Raw genomic sequence first — 17,613 nt, 5'->3', positions numbered from 1 at the left:
AAGACTCGAAGTCATCGTGCTAGCTGCAAATCGGAAGCGTCAGGGAAATTTGGCCACGCCGACCATCCGGCCCGCCTCTTGTGCTCGATAGCTACGTGGTACGTTCTTTTTTTTTTTTGTGGTTGCGTGGAAGCTAGGTGGTACGTACTTCTCGGACGGAGCAGTATATACGGAGTACAAGGCCGGTTCAAGTGATTTACACCCAATCAAGTCAGTAGCATTGAGATCTCAGCCTCACGTATGGATTCGCGGGCAACAAGGCGCATGCTCGCGTTCGTCTCGTTGCTCACGATGTGGAGCATCGCCGTCCACGTTTCATTGCCGGCGGCGGCGGCGCCTGCGCGGGCGCGAGTCGGCGTGGTGCTGGACCTGACGAGCGACGTGGGGAGGAAGAGCCTCACCTGCATTTCCAAGGCCCTGGACGGGTTCTACCTCAAGCATCCGAGTTGCGCCAAGCTGGTGGAGCTACGCGTGAGGGATTCGGCCGGAGACGCCGTCAAGGCGGCGCACGCTGGTAAATTTAACGTTCAAGCGTATATATATATATATATCTTCAACTTTGTGTGTCTCCAGCATCACTCCCTCTTTAATTAGGAGTTTGGGCAGACCGATTTTGTTCTCTCTTTCTCTATACAGAAATTAAGATTTTAGGCCCCACGAAGGGAATTTCCCCCGGTTTTTTCCCCTCCAGTTGTGAAGCAAACCAAACTAAAAGATCTAGAACTTTGGAAGTTTGAAATTTCTGAGCTTCCAAATTGGGGAGTTCAAATCCCTGAAGTTGAAATTTCAAATTCAAAATTCAGAAGTTCGAAAATCTCAGGAGTTTATTTTAAATTATGGAAGTACGTACAAGCCTTTCAGAAATAGTACTGTACCATTTTCTTTGAAGGTGCCGAACAAGGGAAACTTGCCAAAACATAGTGTGTCAAATAAGAAATTCATTAGAACGGAAAAAAAATTATCTTTGTCTCAGAAGTGACCACGCCTCTTTTGGTGGGCGGGTGTCCGCCAATTAGGTTCGCCTCAGAGAAATACTATCTCTCAAGCCGTTAAGCGAATTCACCACACGCCTGTAGTCCCTCACTTGGATGTGAAGCTTTGATACAATACAACAATTAGACCAATTTGTTGGCTAATTGTTTCCAGAACATGCTTTTGATTGGCAATTTGTGATGCGTTTGTGCTTTGCAGCCGAGGACCTCATCAAGAATGCCCAAGTGCAAGCCATTATCGGGGGCCCTCAGCCACTTACCAAAGCAGATCACGGCATACACCTGGCCCAGAACAACCATATTCCATTTCTCTCCTACAACATTTCTCCAATATCGTGTGCCTTCTGGCTTGAAGAAAACGTAACAGCATCCGTAGGCCATCCCAAGATTGGATTTACATTTGAATCAAGTGACAGTATGATATTTCTTTACCCAAAAACCGTGCAAAGAAATGACATGAAACTACATACACAAAGTTCTAGTCAAGATTGCGAAGGGCAGACAGTGTTGAAGATTGCCGTGCCATTAAAAAATGGTTTTCATGAATTTGTGGAGGTTACTGGTCCTATTTCTGAGAAACAAAACATCACTGGCTATAGCATTGATATCTTCGAGGCAGCTATGAGGACTCTACATCCTGTTCCGTGCTATGAGTTTATTGTTTTTGACGGTCCTTATGATGAACTAGTAGGCAATGTGTCTTTGGGGGTGAGGCTTACTCCTACACACTTTCATCTCATCTTATTTTGTTAACATTTTTTTGAAACTAAATACATTTGAATCTTCCTAAATTTGTGGGGGATAAACAGGTGTATGATGGTGTAGTAGGCGATGTGACCATAACCGCGCAACGAGTTACAGTCGCAGACTTTACGGTGCCATACACACAGTCTGGTGTATCTATGCTTGTGCTTACCGAGGATGAACCAACCACAATCAGTTGGACATTTGTAAAGCCATTGAGTAAGAATCTTTGGTTTGCAACTATTGCCTTCTTATTCTATACTGGCTTTGTTGTGTGGATGATTGAACTACCCACAAATCAAGAGTGCCAAGGATTAAGTTTGACACGGTGCAGCACTGCCCTCTACTTTGTTTTCTCAACTTTGACGTTTTCTCATGGTCAGCACATCAACCTAAAACTTCTAACGATACTTGATGCCTTATCAATATATTATTGTTTTGTTACCATAGTTCTATGATAACATAATTGTCTCGTTCTTCCCTGCACAGGTCAAAGTATTAGAAGCCCTTTGACAAAAATTGTTGTGGTGATATGGTGCTTTGTTGTGTTGATTCTAGTGCAAAGCTATACAGCTAGCTTGTCATCCATGTTGACTGCAAAGCGGCTCCGCCCTAGGGTGTCAAATCTAGATCAACTTCAACGGAACGACGACTTTGTAGGATACCAAGATGATTCATTTGTGCGGTCCTTCTTGATAAAGCATCATAATATCAGTGAAAGTAGGTTAAGAAACTACAGCACCAAAGAAGAATATGATGTTGCTTTGAGGAAGGGGTCCAAGAATGGAGGGGTGTCGGCCATTGTCGATGAGATCCCCTATTTAACTTCTTTCATCTCTGATAGTCGGTACAAAAAGGACTTTATGATGCTTGGGTGCATATACGAGACCCCTGGATTTGGTTTTGTAAGCTTCTCAGCCTACCGTGATATATTCATGATTACTCCTTGTTGCTTATATTTCATTCTTGGGAGTACTTTCTAACATCATGTTTTTATGGTCAGGCATTTCGTCAAGGTTTTCCGCTAGTACATAACATTTCTACTGCAATCCTAAACCTAGCAGAAGGGGTTAGTGGTTCACAAATAGAAGTTAAATGGTTCGGCACAACTTTACCATCGATTGGTGCTAGCACAATTTCTGACGGTGATTCTGTGCCTCTCACATTACAAAGCTTCTCCGGGCTCTTTTTGATCACTGGATCCATTTCAACTCTCATGCTACTGATAAGCATTGTGAAGTTGTTTTATGACAAAAGCAACACCTCTAGAAACACTGTTCCTGACCAACAACCTCTTGGTGAAGCTAGCAATGATGATACAAATCGATACAATAGTGGCGAGGATTCCCATTCGATACGAATCAGCATGGGCAACAACCCCGACCCTGACCAACAACGTCTTCATGAAGTTAGCAATGATGATTTCCAGGGTGTCCATCGGGAAGGTGGAAATGATGGGGATGCTCAGCCTGATCTAATGGAGCAGAATTGCTGCACAATGGCTCTATGCCTGCAGGACACATTCAGATTGAGATGAGCAATGTCTGAGATGAAAGGAAGCGCTAGATGCTCATGAGTACTTCTCTTATCGTTGAATCAATGTCCACAACCAATATCTTATAAGTTTTTTAATTCCATTTGTAAATACATGATGATTAGGACATACATATAGTAACTGACGTGTAATTTGACTCTTCTGGTGTAACGTTTGCATGAATGTGTTAGTACTTATTTATTCACAACAAATAAGTCTTGATACTCATACTAAAAAGGTTGTGTGCATTTCTAGTTGGTGCAGAATCCGGGAAGTAAAACTCCCTTCCAATTTTTTGCAAACAGAGCCTTGGGTCATTGATTAGGCATGTGGTTGTGCAACGTGACCATCTGGGTTCTATTCTTAAAATTGACAGGTGATCCACAAGAGGTTTTTCCATTTATTGAGGATCAAACTTGATGTGTGGTGTGAACACTCCTCAAGATAAAATCTTGGTACTCGTCAAAACATCTTTAAAGACCAGGCTTGTTGTGTGGTGAGACTACACTTCAAGATATAATATTGCTACTCATACTAAAAATTATTTATGCATCCTTAATTGATGCAGAGACTGGAAAGTGAAATTAAGCAAACATAGCCCTTGGCTCACTGGTTAGGCATGCGGCTGTGCAGCCTGATCACCCGGATTTAATTCCTAGAATTGAATAGTGATGCATAGAGGTTTTCTTCATTTATTGAGGATCAAACTTAATGTATGGTGTGACCACCACCAAGATAAAATCTTGATACTCATCAACAAGGTTACAACTTCGGGACGCGGCTAATCTGCACCCGAGCTCATATGTTCCCGCATGAACAGTAAAATCGAAAAAAAATCAAAAAAATCCAAATTTTTTTGAGAGAAACATTGACAAATGTTCTAAGTGCCTGCAGAAATTCGTCATGAAATCACATTCCTAGAAGGCGTGGCAAAAAAAACAAAAATAGTACTCTGAAAAAGCTACTTTCAAATGCATTTTGAAGCACTGAATTTGTTTTTTTTGCCACGCCTTACAGGAATGTGATTTCATGATGAATTTTTGCAGGCACTTAAAACTTTTGTCAATGTTTCTCCCAAAAAAAATTTGGAATTTTTTGAATTTTTTTCGATTTTTTTTCGATTTTACTGTTCATGCGGGAGCATATGAGCTCGGGTGCAGAATGGACTTTTCGACAACTTCGCCACTATATACCTTTGCCGCTAGAAAAGAACTATTTCACTACTCCCCTACGACGTAGCCAGCCATTTGTTGTTGAAAAACAGAAGACACGCTCTCTCTCTCTCTCTCTCTCTCTCTCTCATCAACCAATATATCTAATGAGAACGTATCTGGTGCACTAGACCTTCTTGTGCTACTGGTGTACTAGAATCGTGTAGCACATATTTAAATGTTTGAAAAAATCTGAAAAAATATTAGCACATTAAAATAACATTAATGTATGTTGTCACAAAAATTCAAATCAAAATTCAAAACATAGCTCAATATACAAAAATGACAAATTTGACATTAAATAGTACATAACATAAGTTGGGCCTTTTACACGTCCGATGCACCGGTAGCACAAGAAGCCGGGGTGCACTAGATACGTCCTCTATATCTAATGTGTCAAAATGTGCTACTCTCTTTGTTTCCAGAATAAATATCTCAACTCAACTTTATACTAAAATTAGTATAAAATTAAGACACTTATTTTGAGAGGAAGGGGTAGATTATTTGACCATTCAACAGTCAGCTGTGTCGCGGGAATCAGCTAGTTCAGAGCACTATCAGAAGCTACGCAGAAACCGCAGGCGCATACATAGCAAGCTAGCATAGGTACACGTACCTCCCCGCTGTCGATGTAAGAGTGCACGTAAAAGGACTGTACAGTACTAATATATGCAGTAGGTGTTGGTTGATCTTGGTTTTGACCGGGTAAAAAGTATCGTTAAGGGTATGGGCCACGAACCAACGTACGTGGCTGTTGACCCCAACAGAATCGCCCTGATCGGGGGCACCTCTAACCAACAGATGGTTTTGGTCGCCTATTGCAAGCACACATATAAAGGGTGGGGCCTGGATACTTATGGCACCTGAGTTCACGTACATGATATCTAGCCCCTTAATTCCCTCAAACCTACCGATCTAGGGGTGTGTTACGCAATGGGAAGGCCGTTTCCATCGCCAGCCGCCGCAAGGCTGTGCCGGCGGTTTCCTGCTGCCACCGCGAAGCTCCTGGGTGAGCTGCTGCCTCTCCACGACTACATCACCTTGGCGCCACTGGTGCTGCTCATCCTCGCCACTTGAGATCATGGGCTCCGCTGTGCCTGCATCGAGCAAGCCTGTAAGATCTCACAAACCTCTTTGTTAATCATATCTTAGGTGATCTAATGCTAGGCAAATAATCCGATTGCAATAAACCTAAAGATTTTTCCTAACAATGGTATCTTGAGCCGTGTAAGCCTAGATTAGATCCCTAATGATCATCTAATTATGTTAATATCAACAATTAAGTTCAGATGATCATTGTTTAAGGTTAATGATTAAGTTCAGACTGTTGGTTTTAGCCATCTTTGGGGTTCGTGCTTTTCGGTCAAGATCTAATTCGCTAGGGGGTTTAGTCCTAATCAGAGAATAATGATGATTAACCCGTTCGGCTAGTCTAATTATTATTATTTTGCCATGCTTCCGCATAATGTTAATGTAATCATGATAACTAGCCCCTGTTAGCCATTAGAATATGATGAATTGGCGCAATTAAAGAAAGCCCCAATTCAGACGAACCCTAACTCTAGTCAATCCCCAAATTTTTGGGAACCCTACAAAGTCAATCCCATGCCTCAAATCGAAAGAAAAGAAACTAAAGAGGGGCTGGATCTTACGTTTATGAGCATGCCGGTCTTAGGGTCCGCACGGCCACGGCCACCGCCGTGCGTGTACGCCATGGCCGGAACGCCGCTGTCTCTCGTTACGGCGCGGAAAGAAGATGCAACCGCTGCTGGACTTCGTGCCTTGTTCCTCGCTGTCGCCGTCAAAGCGTGCGCCGGCAGCCGCCGGCGAAATGCCCGTAAACGCCACGGCTACGTGGTCGCGTCTCCGGAGCTACGCTCGACGGAGGAGCGCGCCGGACCAAGTCCTTGTGCACGCTGCTCCGGCGAGCGAAGCTACCGCGTCGCCATGTCCGGCGTGCCTCGCGCCGCCGTGTCTTCTTGTGCGCGCGCGCCTCACCGTCGCCGCCGCAGTTGGACCACTCCTCTGGAGAGAGCGAGAAAATCGGGATGGATGGAGAAAAATGAGGGCTAGGGTTTCGACTGGTGGCGGTTTTGTTCCACTAGAGATCGATCTGGTCCGTCCGATTCGATCGTACGGCCACGATCAAGGCGGTGGCCGCATGGGCCTTCGGGAGTCTTACAAGCCGCTTTTGCGGCTGGGCTTCGGCCCAGTTTGTCTAAGCCCGGGAGGATTTTTTCTTTCCTCTGAATCTTTTCTCCTAGGCCGAATCAATAAAAGTCTGACGTGGTTTTCATGGGCCAATTCTGATGTTCTGTGTATTTTCCCTTATTCAGTGCTATTTTGTATTATGATGATTCTCAAAATGTCTTGCACTGTTTTAAAATGAAAATAGCTAGAAAATTATGTTATTTTTACAGAATTAAAAGGAGCCAATAAGAAATATTTTTTGTTTTATCTTGACACATGAAATTTAATGTTGAGTATCATTTTAAATATCTATTGACATTGAAAATTAATGTTGTCAAATTTATATTTAATATGAGAATGATGTGGCCAATATGTATGATGAATTATTCAGGCATTTTCTTGTTTTCAGTACAGTTTATGGAGTTTGAATTTTTCAAATAATGTCTTATGTACTGTTTTAAATTGGAGAATGTCCGAAATTTAAGGGGTGAATAATGCTATGAGATTATGATGTTATTTATATGGTATTATTTTTTAGTGATAATCTCTCTTTAATAGCATTTTAATGTTGAATTATTAACGTGATGAGATGATTTTATTCGCATGATTACGTGTAACTCTCTAAAGTTTCTAGACATTTTGTTCGAAGGTTTTATTTGAGCATGAAGTTTAAGTTGTGATCATTTCTCAAGTCTGGCCAAGGCCATCTTAAGGAAGTGTTAGTGGCGGCGTGGTTCGGCTTTTCCGCACCGCACTACGCAGTCTAATGATGATGAGCCATAATGTTAAACCACTATGTGAGGTGCATTTTGTGTCTTTTGGCATGCATTGACAGAAGGTGACGGAGGCTCGGCATAATGATTCACAGAAGAAGAATATTTAGAGAAATTTAATGTCATATCATGGTCATGAGCTGTCATTTATTGACTGCTAAAATTTTACCAAATGTTATTATTCGGTGAAAGCATGGTGTAATATCCAAATTTTGTTTGGAGAATGTTTATGGTGTCATTACACAAAGGGTGTCAATCTAATGTTTACTCTGATGTGATTGAAGTTTTTTAATGATAAACCTTGACATATTTTATTGATATTATTGACATTATGATGTCAAAGTTTAATGTAAGATGATCAGTGATAAATTATGAATCCATGTTTGTGATAACACATAGGATTGCACCATATAATGGTGCTTTATGTTAATGTTGGCTACTAATTTAGTAATAAGTTTGCTGATCATTATGTGATTCGAAGTTTCTAGAGCCAAAACAGGAAGTTTTTGTTAGAGATGTCATTTATGAGCATATGTTTTATGGTATATGACAATATTCTGACCAACGTTGATTATTGTCATGTCCAAATTTTGGATCAAAAGTGATCTTCTCCATTTTCAACCCAACGGTGATACGGATTAGAACATGAGTATCTTGTTTTGATTGAGGCCATTCAAGTGTTTTGTTTGATGTTTAATAATGATGCTCATAAAATCGTGTCCTTGTTTAGCAATGGACCACAAAGTTGAGTTCATTTATTTGAACAATGGAGTTGATCTTCACAAATGGAAGGAAAGGGCTCTCTTAATGATAGAGGTTTTGGACCTTCATGAGTTTTCTATTGTGAACTCTGATGACAAGATGGAAAAGTATGACCAGAAAGCAATTGAGTGGGAGAAACCATATTTCACTCCTTATCATGAAGCATACCATCTCCTCTGAGATAAAGAATGTATTTTTTTTAGTATATGTCAATAAGTACTTGGGCTCTATTAAGGAACATTTTAAAGATATTTACCCATTGAAGATGGGCTTTAAGGGGTTTTGCTACGAGGACAATAAAGAATAAAGCAATAGAAGACATTTTGTTTATTCATATGAACCTTTTGTCCTTCATAATCAACCCTTTTATGATCGTCTTACCATGTGGTGAGAATATTTATGAACGAATTATTTTCAATAATGATATGTGCCATGGCACTCTTAAGGTGTATGTGAATAATGAGACCTTGTCGAAATTGTGGTCATGTTTACCACATTTCGAGGGGGAGAATGGAATGTCTCATTGAATATTGGAAATGATGAACGCATTAATTAATTCTCCGAGTAGGATGGAACCAACGAGAAGTCTTATTTTGGAGAATGAATGATTATAGTGAGTGAAAGATCACATGAAGAGAATGAATGATTATAGTGAGTGAAAGATCACATGAATGTCTTGATTTTTTTTAATGAGAAACTACATGTACTTGCTCCCTTATGAGAATTATGAAGCACACATGAATGTTGAAGTGGCAAGCTTGCTAATCTAATGTTGATTATGATGTGACTGTGGTTATACTTCTGACCAACGTCATTTATAATCATGTGTCACACTTTATTGAAGTGGCAAGTTTGTCAGTATCATGTGGCTCATGTTTATATTTCTGACCAACGTTGTTTTATAATCATGTGTCGCAACTCATGAAGTTCTTTGCCATCTTCTACCCAACGGTGTTGTGGTTTAGAGCTCAGATGATTGTCATCAAGTTTTTGGATTTATGTTCTCCATTTTTAAAGTGATTATCAAGGAACCTGGAGCATGTGAATATGAATCTTAAGGATAACTCCATTAGATCTTTGTTCATATGCATTAGGCAATTTGAGAAGAAATTCCTAATGCAACACTTAGTGTTGAGCCTTAACAATTTCCCTGCGTTTGATAATGTGTGTGAATGATCATCTTAGCGCGTTCTTGCCATATAGGATGGAAGTTATGAGCTATAATGATGTAACTCAATAGAGTTTTCTTGGTGAGTTGTTGTGACGCTTGTGTTATTATTATAACATGCTCTTGTGTTGGCTGAGTGAAAAATGTACGTATGACTCAACCGTAAGGTTCCGTCATGAAGATAAAGTTGACATAAGGCATATTATTCAAAGAAATACAATTATGAAACAAGACAAGCGCTGGGACACTCATACCATAAGTCGAGGGGGAGTAAGCTCACTACCTTGTGAAGATGAAATATTTTTGTCGAGCCAAGAAATTTCTATCTTCTATTTATGAGTATGAGTCTTGGTGATGCCTCATATTACTTTGCTTGTATTTAGTTTTGCCAAGATATTGGTCCAAAAGGAGTATAAGTTTTATTATGATGGCATACGTCAATAGATTACAAAAAAAATGGTTATGTACTAGTACTCTGTCTCACCTGCTATTAAAGTTAAGGGCAATAAAAGTGGACATCTTAGTGTTCAAGGAACCATTATGAACTGATCAGATAATGTTAGTTCCTTATGCTTTAGCTGTCAGAAGCAATATAAGTATTCAAGTATAAATGTGCCCTATTTATGATCGGGATAATTGGCAAATGCACAAGTTCAGAAATGGACAACTCGAAAGGTCATTGAAAAGTTTCGCAGTAAATCAAGGCAATAAAGTTTACATGCTCAATAATAAGAGGTCTTAGTAACCTCAATATCGTAGGCTATTCAGACATTGTTTTCTGCGAGGTGTGCGGATATTGAGTTTCCACGTTATGTTACATCCCCACCCTCGCATATGGAGCTATATCGTGGAAAATCTCCATAATGACAATGATGGCATCAGTAATGATGCAGTTTATTATGTGGCATGTTAAGAGGCTACTGAGCAGGTTGTATGTCAAATAAGTTTTATTCCCGAAATTATGGTGGTAGACAACATTTCTAAACCACCTACTGCAATATGAATGTGCAATTTTCTTTGTCAGTAACAACAAGTCATATGGCGTTGCCAAAACCATTGACAATATGTTTTTTGTTGTGAAAGATAGAATCCAGGATCAAGCTATTGAAGTTGAGTGTATGAGTATGTCTGAATGTTTTACGGATCCGTTTATCGAAGGCTTACCACCCAATTGTAAGATTATGTTGCTAGCATGGGTTGTTGGAAAGCCTTTTTGATCCTGGAAGTAAGGACCTTCGAAACAAACCACCCCCATTAAGTAATATGTTTTCCATTTTGAAGTAGGCTGATGTATTATAAGTGTTAAGGTTTAATGGCATTACATTCGCTGTTGTAACACCTTACTTTTATATATTATTCCTATGGAAAATGGGCGAATGAAGTTGAGCCTAACGATCAAGGGGGAGAATGTTGGTTGATCTCGGCTTTGACCGGGTAAAAAGTATCGTTAAGGGTATGGGCCACAAACCAACGTACGTGGCTGTTGACCCCAACAGAATCGCCCTGATCGGGGGCACCTCTAACCAACAGATGGTTTTGGTCCCCTATTGCGAGCACACATATAAAGGGTGGGGCCTGGATACTTATGGCACCTGAGTTCACGTACATGATATCTAGCCCCTTAATTCCCTCAAACCTACCGAGCTAGGGGTGTGTTATGCAATGGGAAGGCCGTTTCCATCGCCAGCCGCCGCAAGGCTGTGCCGGCGGTTTCCTGCTGCCACCGCGAAGCTCCTGGGTGAGCTGCTGCCTCTCCACGACTACATCACCTTGGCGCCACTGGTGCTGCTCATCCTCGCCACTTGAGATCATGGGCTCCGTTGTGCCTGCATCGAGCAAGCCTGTAAGATCTCACAAACCTCTTTGTTAATCATATCTTAGGTGATCTAATGCTAGGCAAATAATCCGATTGCAAGAAACCTAAAGATTTTTTCTAACAATGGTATCTTGAGCCGTGTAAGCCTAGATTAGATCCCTAATGATCATCTAATTATGTTAATATCAACAATTAAGTTCAGATGATCATTGTTTAAGGTTAATGATTAAGTTCAGACTGTTGGTTTTAGCCATCTTTAGGGTTCGTGCTTTTCGGTCAAGATCTAATTCGCTAGGGGGTTTAGTCCTAATCAGAGAATAATGATGACTAACCCGTTCGGCTAGTCTAATTATTATTATTTTGCCATGCTTCCGCATAATGTTAATGTAATCATGATAACTAGCCCCTGTTAGCCATTAGAATATGATGAATTGGCGCAATTAAAGAAAGCCCCAATTCAGACGAACCCTAACTCTAGTCAATCCCCAAATATTTGGGAACCCTACAAAGTCAATCCCATGCCTCAAATCGAAAGAAAAGAAACTAAAGAGGGGCTGGATCTTACGTTTATGAGCATGTCGGCCTTAGGGTCCGCACGGCCACGGCCACCGCCGTGCGTGTACGCCATGGCCGGAACGCCGCTGTCTCTCGTTACGGCGCGGAAAGAAGATGCAACCGCTGCTGGACTTCGTGCCTTGTTCCTCGCCGTCGCCGTCAACGCGTGCGCCGGCAGCCGCCGGCGAAATGCCCGTAAACGCCACGGCTACGTGGTCGCGTCTCCGGAGCTACGCTCGACGGAGGAGCGCGCCGGACCAAGTCCTTGTGCACGCTGCTCCGGCGAGCGAAGCTACCGCGTCGCCATGTCCGGCGTGCCTCGCGTCGCCGTGTCTTCTTGTGCGCGCGCGCCTCACCGTCGCCGCCGCAGTTGGACCACTCCTCTGGAGAGAGCGAGAAAATCGGGATGGATGGAGAAAAATGAGGGCTAGGGTTTCGACTGGTGGCGGTTTTGTTCCACTAGAGATCGATCTGGTCCGTCCGATTTGATCGTACGACCACGATCAAGGCGGTGGCCGCATGGGCCTTCGGGAGTCTTACAAGCCGCTTTTGCGGCTGGGCTTCGGCCCAGTTTGTCTAAGCCCGGGAGGATTTTTTCTTTCCTCTGAATCTTTTCTCCTAGGCCGAATCAATAAAAGTCTGACGTGGTTTTCATGGGCCAATTCTGATGTTCTGTGTATTTTCCCTTATTCAGTGCTATTTTGTATTATGATGATTCTCAAAATGTCTTGCACTGTTTTAAAATGAAAATAGCTAGAAAATTATGTTATTTTTACAGAATTAAAAGGAGCCAATAAGAAATATTTTTTGTTTTATCTTGACACATGAAATTTAATGTTGAGTATCATTTTAAATATCTATTGACATTGAAAATTAATGTTGTCAAATTTATATTTAATATGAGAATGATGTGGCCAATATGTATGATGAATTATTCAGGCATTTTCTTGTTTTCAGTACAGTTTATGGAGTTTGAATTTTTCAAATAATGTCTTATGTACTGTTTTAAATTGGAGAATGTCCGAAATTTAAGGGGTGAATAATGCTATGAGATTATGATGTTATTTATATGGTATTATTTTTTAGTGATAATCTCTCTTTAATAGCATTTTAATGTTGAATTATTAACGTGATGAGATGATTTTATTCGCATGATTACGTGTAACTCTCTAAAGTTTCTAGACATTTTGTTCGAAGGTTTTATTTGAGCATGAAGTTTAAGTTGTGATCATTTCTCAAGTCTGGCCAAGGCCATCTTAAGGAAGTGTTAGTGGCGGCGTGGTTCGGCTTTTCCGCACCGCACTACGCAGTCTAATGATGATGAGCCATAATGTTAAACCACTATGTGAGGTGCATTTTGTGTCTTTTGGCATGCATTGACAGAAGGTGACGGAGGCTCGGCATAATGATTCACAGAAGAAGAATATTTAGAGAAATTTAATGTCATATCATGGTCATGAGCTGTCATTTATTGACTGCTAAAATTTTACCAAATGTTATTATTCGGTGAAAGCATGGTGTAATATCCAAATTTTGTTTGGAGAATGTTTATGGTGTCATTACACAAAGGGTGTCAATCTAATGTTTACTCTGATGTGATTGAAGTTTTTTAATGATAAACCTTGACATATTTTATTGATATTATTGACATTATGATGTCAAAGTTTAATGTAAGATGATCAGTGATAAATTATGAATCCATGTTTGTGATAACACATAGGATTGCACCATATAATGGTGCTTTATGTTAATGTTGGCTACTAATTTAGTAATAAGTTTGCTGATCATTATGTGATTCGAAGTTTCTAGAGCCAAAACAGGAAGTTTTTGTTAGAGATGTCATTTATGAGCATATGTTTTATGGTATATGACAATATTCTGACCAACGTTGATTATTGTCATGTCCAAATTTTGGATCAAAAGTGATCTTCTCCATTTTCAACCCAACGGTGATACGGATTAGAACATGAGTATCTTGTTTTGATTGAGGCCATTCAAGTGTTTTGTTTGATGTTTAATAATGATGCTCATAAAATCGTGTCCTTGTTTAGCAATGGACCACAAAGTTGAGTTCATTTATTTGAACAATGGAGTTGATCTTCACAAATGGAAGGAAAGGGCTCTCTTAATGATAGAGGTTTTGGACCTTCATGAGTTTTCTATTGTGAACTCTGATGACAAGATGGAAAAGTATGACCTGAAAGCAATTGAGTGGGAGAAACCATATTTCACTCCTTATCATGAAGCATACCATCTCCTCTGAGATAAAGAATGTATTTTTTTTAGTATATGTCAATAAGTACTTGGGCTCTATTAAGGAACATTTTAAAGATATTTACCCATTGAAGATGGGCTTTAAGGGGTTTTGCTATGAGGACAATAAAGAATAAAGCAATAGAAGACATTTTGTTTATTCATATGAACCTTTTGTCCTTCATAATCAACCCTTTTATGATCGTCTTACCATGTGGTGAGAATATTTATGAACGAATTATTTTCAATAATGATATGTGCCATGGCACTCTTAAGGTGTATGTGAATAATGAGACCTCGTCGAAATTGTGGTCATGTTTACCACATTTCGAGGGGGAGAATGGAATGTCTCATTGAATATTGGAAATGATGAACGCATTAATTAATTCTCCGAGTAGGATGGAACCAACGAGAAGTCTTATTTTGGAGAATGAATGATTATAGTGAGTGAAAGATCACATGAAGAGAATGAATGATTATAGTGAGTGAAAGATCACATGAATGTCTTGATTTTTTTTAATGAGAAACTACATGTACTTGCTCCCTTATGAGAATTATGAAGCACACATGAATGTTGAAGTGGCAAGCTTGCTAATCTAATGTTGATTATGATGTGACTGTGGTTATACTTCTGACCAACGTCATTTATAATCATGTGTCACACTTTATTTAAGTGGCAAGTTTGTCAGTATCATGTGGCTCATGTTTATATTTCTGACCAACGTTGTTTTATAATCATGTGTCGCAACTCATGAAGTTCTTTGCCATCTTCTACCCAACGGTGTTGTGGTTTAGAGCTAAGATGATTGTCATCAAGTTTTTGGATTTATGTTATCCATTTTTAAAGTGATTATCAAGGAACCTGGAGCATGTGAATATGAATCTTAAGGATAACTCCATTAGATCTTTGTTCATATGCATTAGGTAATTTGAGAAGAAATTCCTAATGCAACACTTAGTGTTGAGCCTTAACAATTTCCCTGCGTTTGATAATGTGTGTGAATGATCATCTTAGCGCGTTCTTGCCATATAGGATGGAAGTTATGAGCTATAATGATGTAACTCAATAGAGTTTTCTTGGTGAGTTGTTGTGACGCTTGTGTTATTATTATAACATGCTCTTGTGTTGGCTGAGTGAAAAATGGACGTATGACTCAACCGTAAGGTTCCGTCATGAAGATAAAGTTGACATAAGGCATATTATTCAAAGAAATACAATTATGAAACAAGACAAGCGCTGGGACACTCATACCATAAGTCGAGGGGGAGTAAGCTCACTACCTTGTGAAGATGAAATATTTTTGTCGAGCCAAGAAATTTCTATCTTCTATTTATGAGTATGAGTCTTGGTGATGCCTCATATTACTTTGCTTGTATTGAGTTTTGCCAAGATATTGGTCCAAAAGGAGTATAAGTTTTATTATGATGGCATACGTCAATAGAGTACAAAAAAAATGGTTATGTACTAGTACTCTGTCTCACCTGCTATTAAAGTTAAGGGCAATAAAAGTGGACATCTTAGTGTTCAAGGAACCATTATGAACTGATCAGATAATGTTAGTTCCTTATGCTTTAGCTGTCAGAAGCAATATAAGTATTCAAGTATAAATGTGCCCTATTTATGATCGGGATAATTGGCAAATGCACAAGTTCAGAAATGGACAACTCGAAAGGCCGTTGAAAAGTTTCGCAGTAAATCAAGGCAATAAAGTTTACATGCTCAATAATAAGAGGTCTTAGTAACCTCAATATCGTAGGCTATTCAGACATTGTTTTCTGCGAGGTGTGCGGATATTGAGTTTCCACGTTATGTTACATCCCCACCCTCGCATATGGAGCTATATCGTGGAAAATCTCCATAATGACAATGATGGCATCAGTAATGATGCAGTTTATTATGTGGCATGTTAAGAGGCTACTGAGCAGGTTGTATGTCAAATAAGTTTTATTCCCGAAATTATGGTGGTAGACAACATTTCTAAACCACCTACTGCAATATGAATGTGCAATTTTCTTTGTCAATAACAACAAGTCAAATGACGTTGCCAAAACCATTGACAATATGTTTTTTGTTGTGAAAGATAGAATCCAGGATCAAGCTATTGAAGTTGAGTGTATGAGTATGTCTGAATGTTTTACGGATCCGTTTATCGAAGGCTTACCACCCAATTGTAAGATTATGTTGCTAGCATGGGTTGTTGGAAAGCCTTTTTGATCCTGGAAGTAAGGACCTTCGAAACAAACCACCCCCATTAAGTAATATGTTTTCCATTTTGAAGTAGGCTGATGTATTATAAGTATTGAGGTTTAATGGCATTACATTCGCTGTTGTAACACCTTACTTTTATATATTATTCCTATGGAAAATGGGCGAATGAAGTTGAGCCTAACGATCAAGGGGGAGAATGTTGGTTGATCTCGGCTTTGACCGGGTAAAAAGTATCGTTAAGGGTATGGGCCATGAACCAACGTACGTGGCTGTTGACCCCAACAGAATCGCCTTGATCGGGGGCACCTCTAACCAACAGATGGTTTTGGTCCCCTATTGCGAGCACACATATAAAGGGTGGGGCCTGGATACTTATGGCACCTGAGTTCACGTACATGATATCTAGCCCCTTAATTCCCTCAAACCTACCGATCTAGGGGTGTGTTACGCAATGGGAAGGCCGTTTCCATCGCCAGCCGCCGCAAGGCTGTGCCGGCGGTTTCCTGCTGCCACCGCGAAGCTCCTGGGTGAGCTGCTGCCTCTCCACGACTACATCACCTTGGCGCCACTGGTGCTGCTCATCCTCGCCACTTGAGATCATGGGCTCCGCTGTGCCTGCATCGAGCAAGCCTGTAAGATCTCACAAACCTCTTTGTTAATCATATCTTAGGTGATCTAATGCTAGGCAAATAATCCGATTGCAATAAACCTAAAGATTTTTCCTAACAGTAGGACCTGAGTGTATAAACTAGAACGAACGTCACTGTATGAGAATGTTCAAAACCACTGCTGATTCCCTCGCTTAACTGCACATAGCATTTTCATGATCTAAAGAAGTTGTACGGATAACCTCTGACTGAGCTCACCGTGAACTGATCAAACAAAGCTACAAAATCTATTGCTTCCTCCGGCAGAGAAACATTGCACCGGCCGGCCGAAACGTCACTGCGTTCGCGAGCTTGGCAGGGAGGCGGCTGACCGGCGATCGACCGAGGATGCTCCACGAAATTCACCCATCGCCCGTCACAAGCTCAGTAGCTCACTCACCTACGTAGCTCGATCGCTGTATATAAATGCCGGTGTTGCGCTGCTCCTGCTCCGTATGTAAACCACACAGACACAGCAAGTAAGTACAGTGCACAGGTGCAGAGTTCAGTCTCGTGCCATGGCGTGTTCGGCGAGGCGCTGCCTCTCTCGGCTCGTGCTTTGGAGCACCACCTGGTCGTCGTTAGCCACGGCGGCGCCGGCGCGGGTCGGCGTGGTGCTGGACCTGACTAGCGACGTGGGGAGGAAGAGCCTCGCCTGCATCTCCGTCGCCCTGGATGACTTCTACCTGGAACATCCGAGCTGCGCCAAGCGGGTGGAGCTACGCGTGAGGGACCTCGGGCGAACAGGCCGTCAAGGCG

General features: G+C 40.9%; 1 protein-coding gene and 1 long non-coding RNA gene across 2 annotated transcripts; one reads left to right on the top strand and one right to left on the bottom strand.

Moving 5' to 3' along the window:
- The first annotated feature begins 291 nt into the window (after window positions 1–291).
- On the top strand, window positions 292–3,273 carry LOC119333231 (glutamate receptor 2.8-like). Its single transcript, XM_037606203.1, has 5 exons — window positions 292–514; window positions 1,192–1,700; window positions 1,802–2,114; window positions 2,226–2,641; window positions 2,740–3,273. The coding sequence occupies exons 1-5, from the start codon at window positions 292–294 to the stop codon at window positions 3,271–3,273; spliced, it is 1,995 nt and encodes a 664-aa protein (XP_037462100.1).
- Window positions 3,274–5,315: 2,042 nt separating this feature from the next.
- On the bottom strand, window positions 5,316–6,530 carry LOC119332412. Its single transcript, XR_005160932.1, has 2 exons — window positions 6,134–6,530; window positions 5,316–5,578 (listed from the first exon to the last, which is right to left on the bottom strand). It is a non-coding gene; the product is annotated as an uncharacterized LOC119332412 (long non-coding RNA).
- Between the last annotated feature and the right edge of the window lie 11,083 nt (window positions 6,531–17,613).

Source organism: Triticum dicoccoides, chromosome 7A (genome assembly GCF_002162155.2).
Source record: "Triticum dicoccoides isolate Atlit2015 ecotype Zavitan chromosome 7A, WEW_v2.0, whole genome shotgun sequence".
NCBI classification, from domain to species: domain Eukaryota; kingdom Viridiplantae; phylum Streptophyta; class Magnoliopsida; order Poales; family Poaceae; genus Triticum; species Triticum dicoccoides.
The sequence above is the reverse complement of the archived record's forward strand: the minus strand, read 5'-3'. Positions and strand labels throughout refer to the sequence as shown.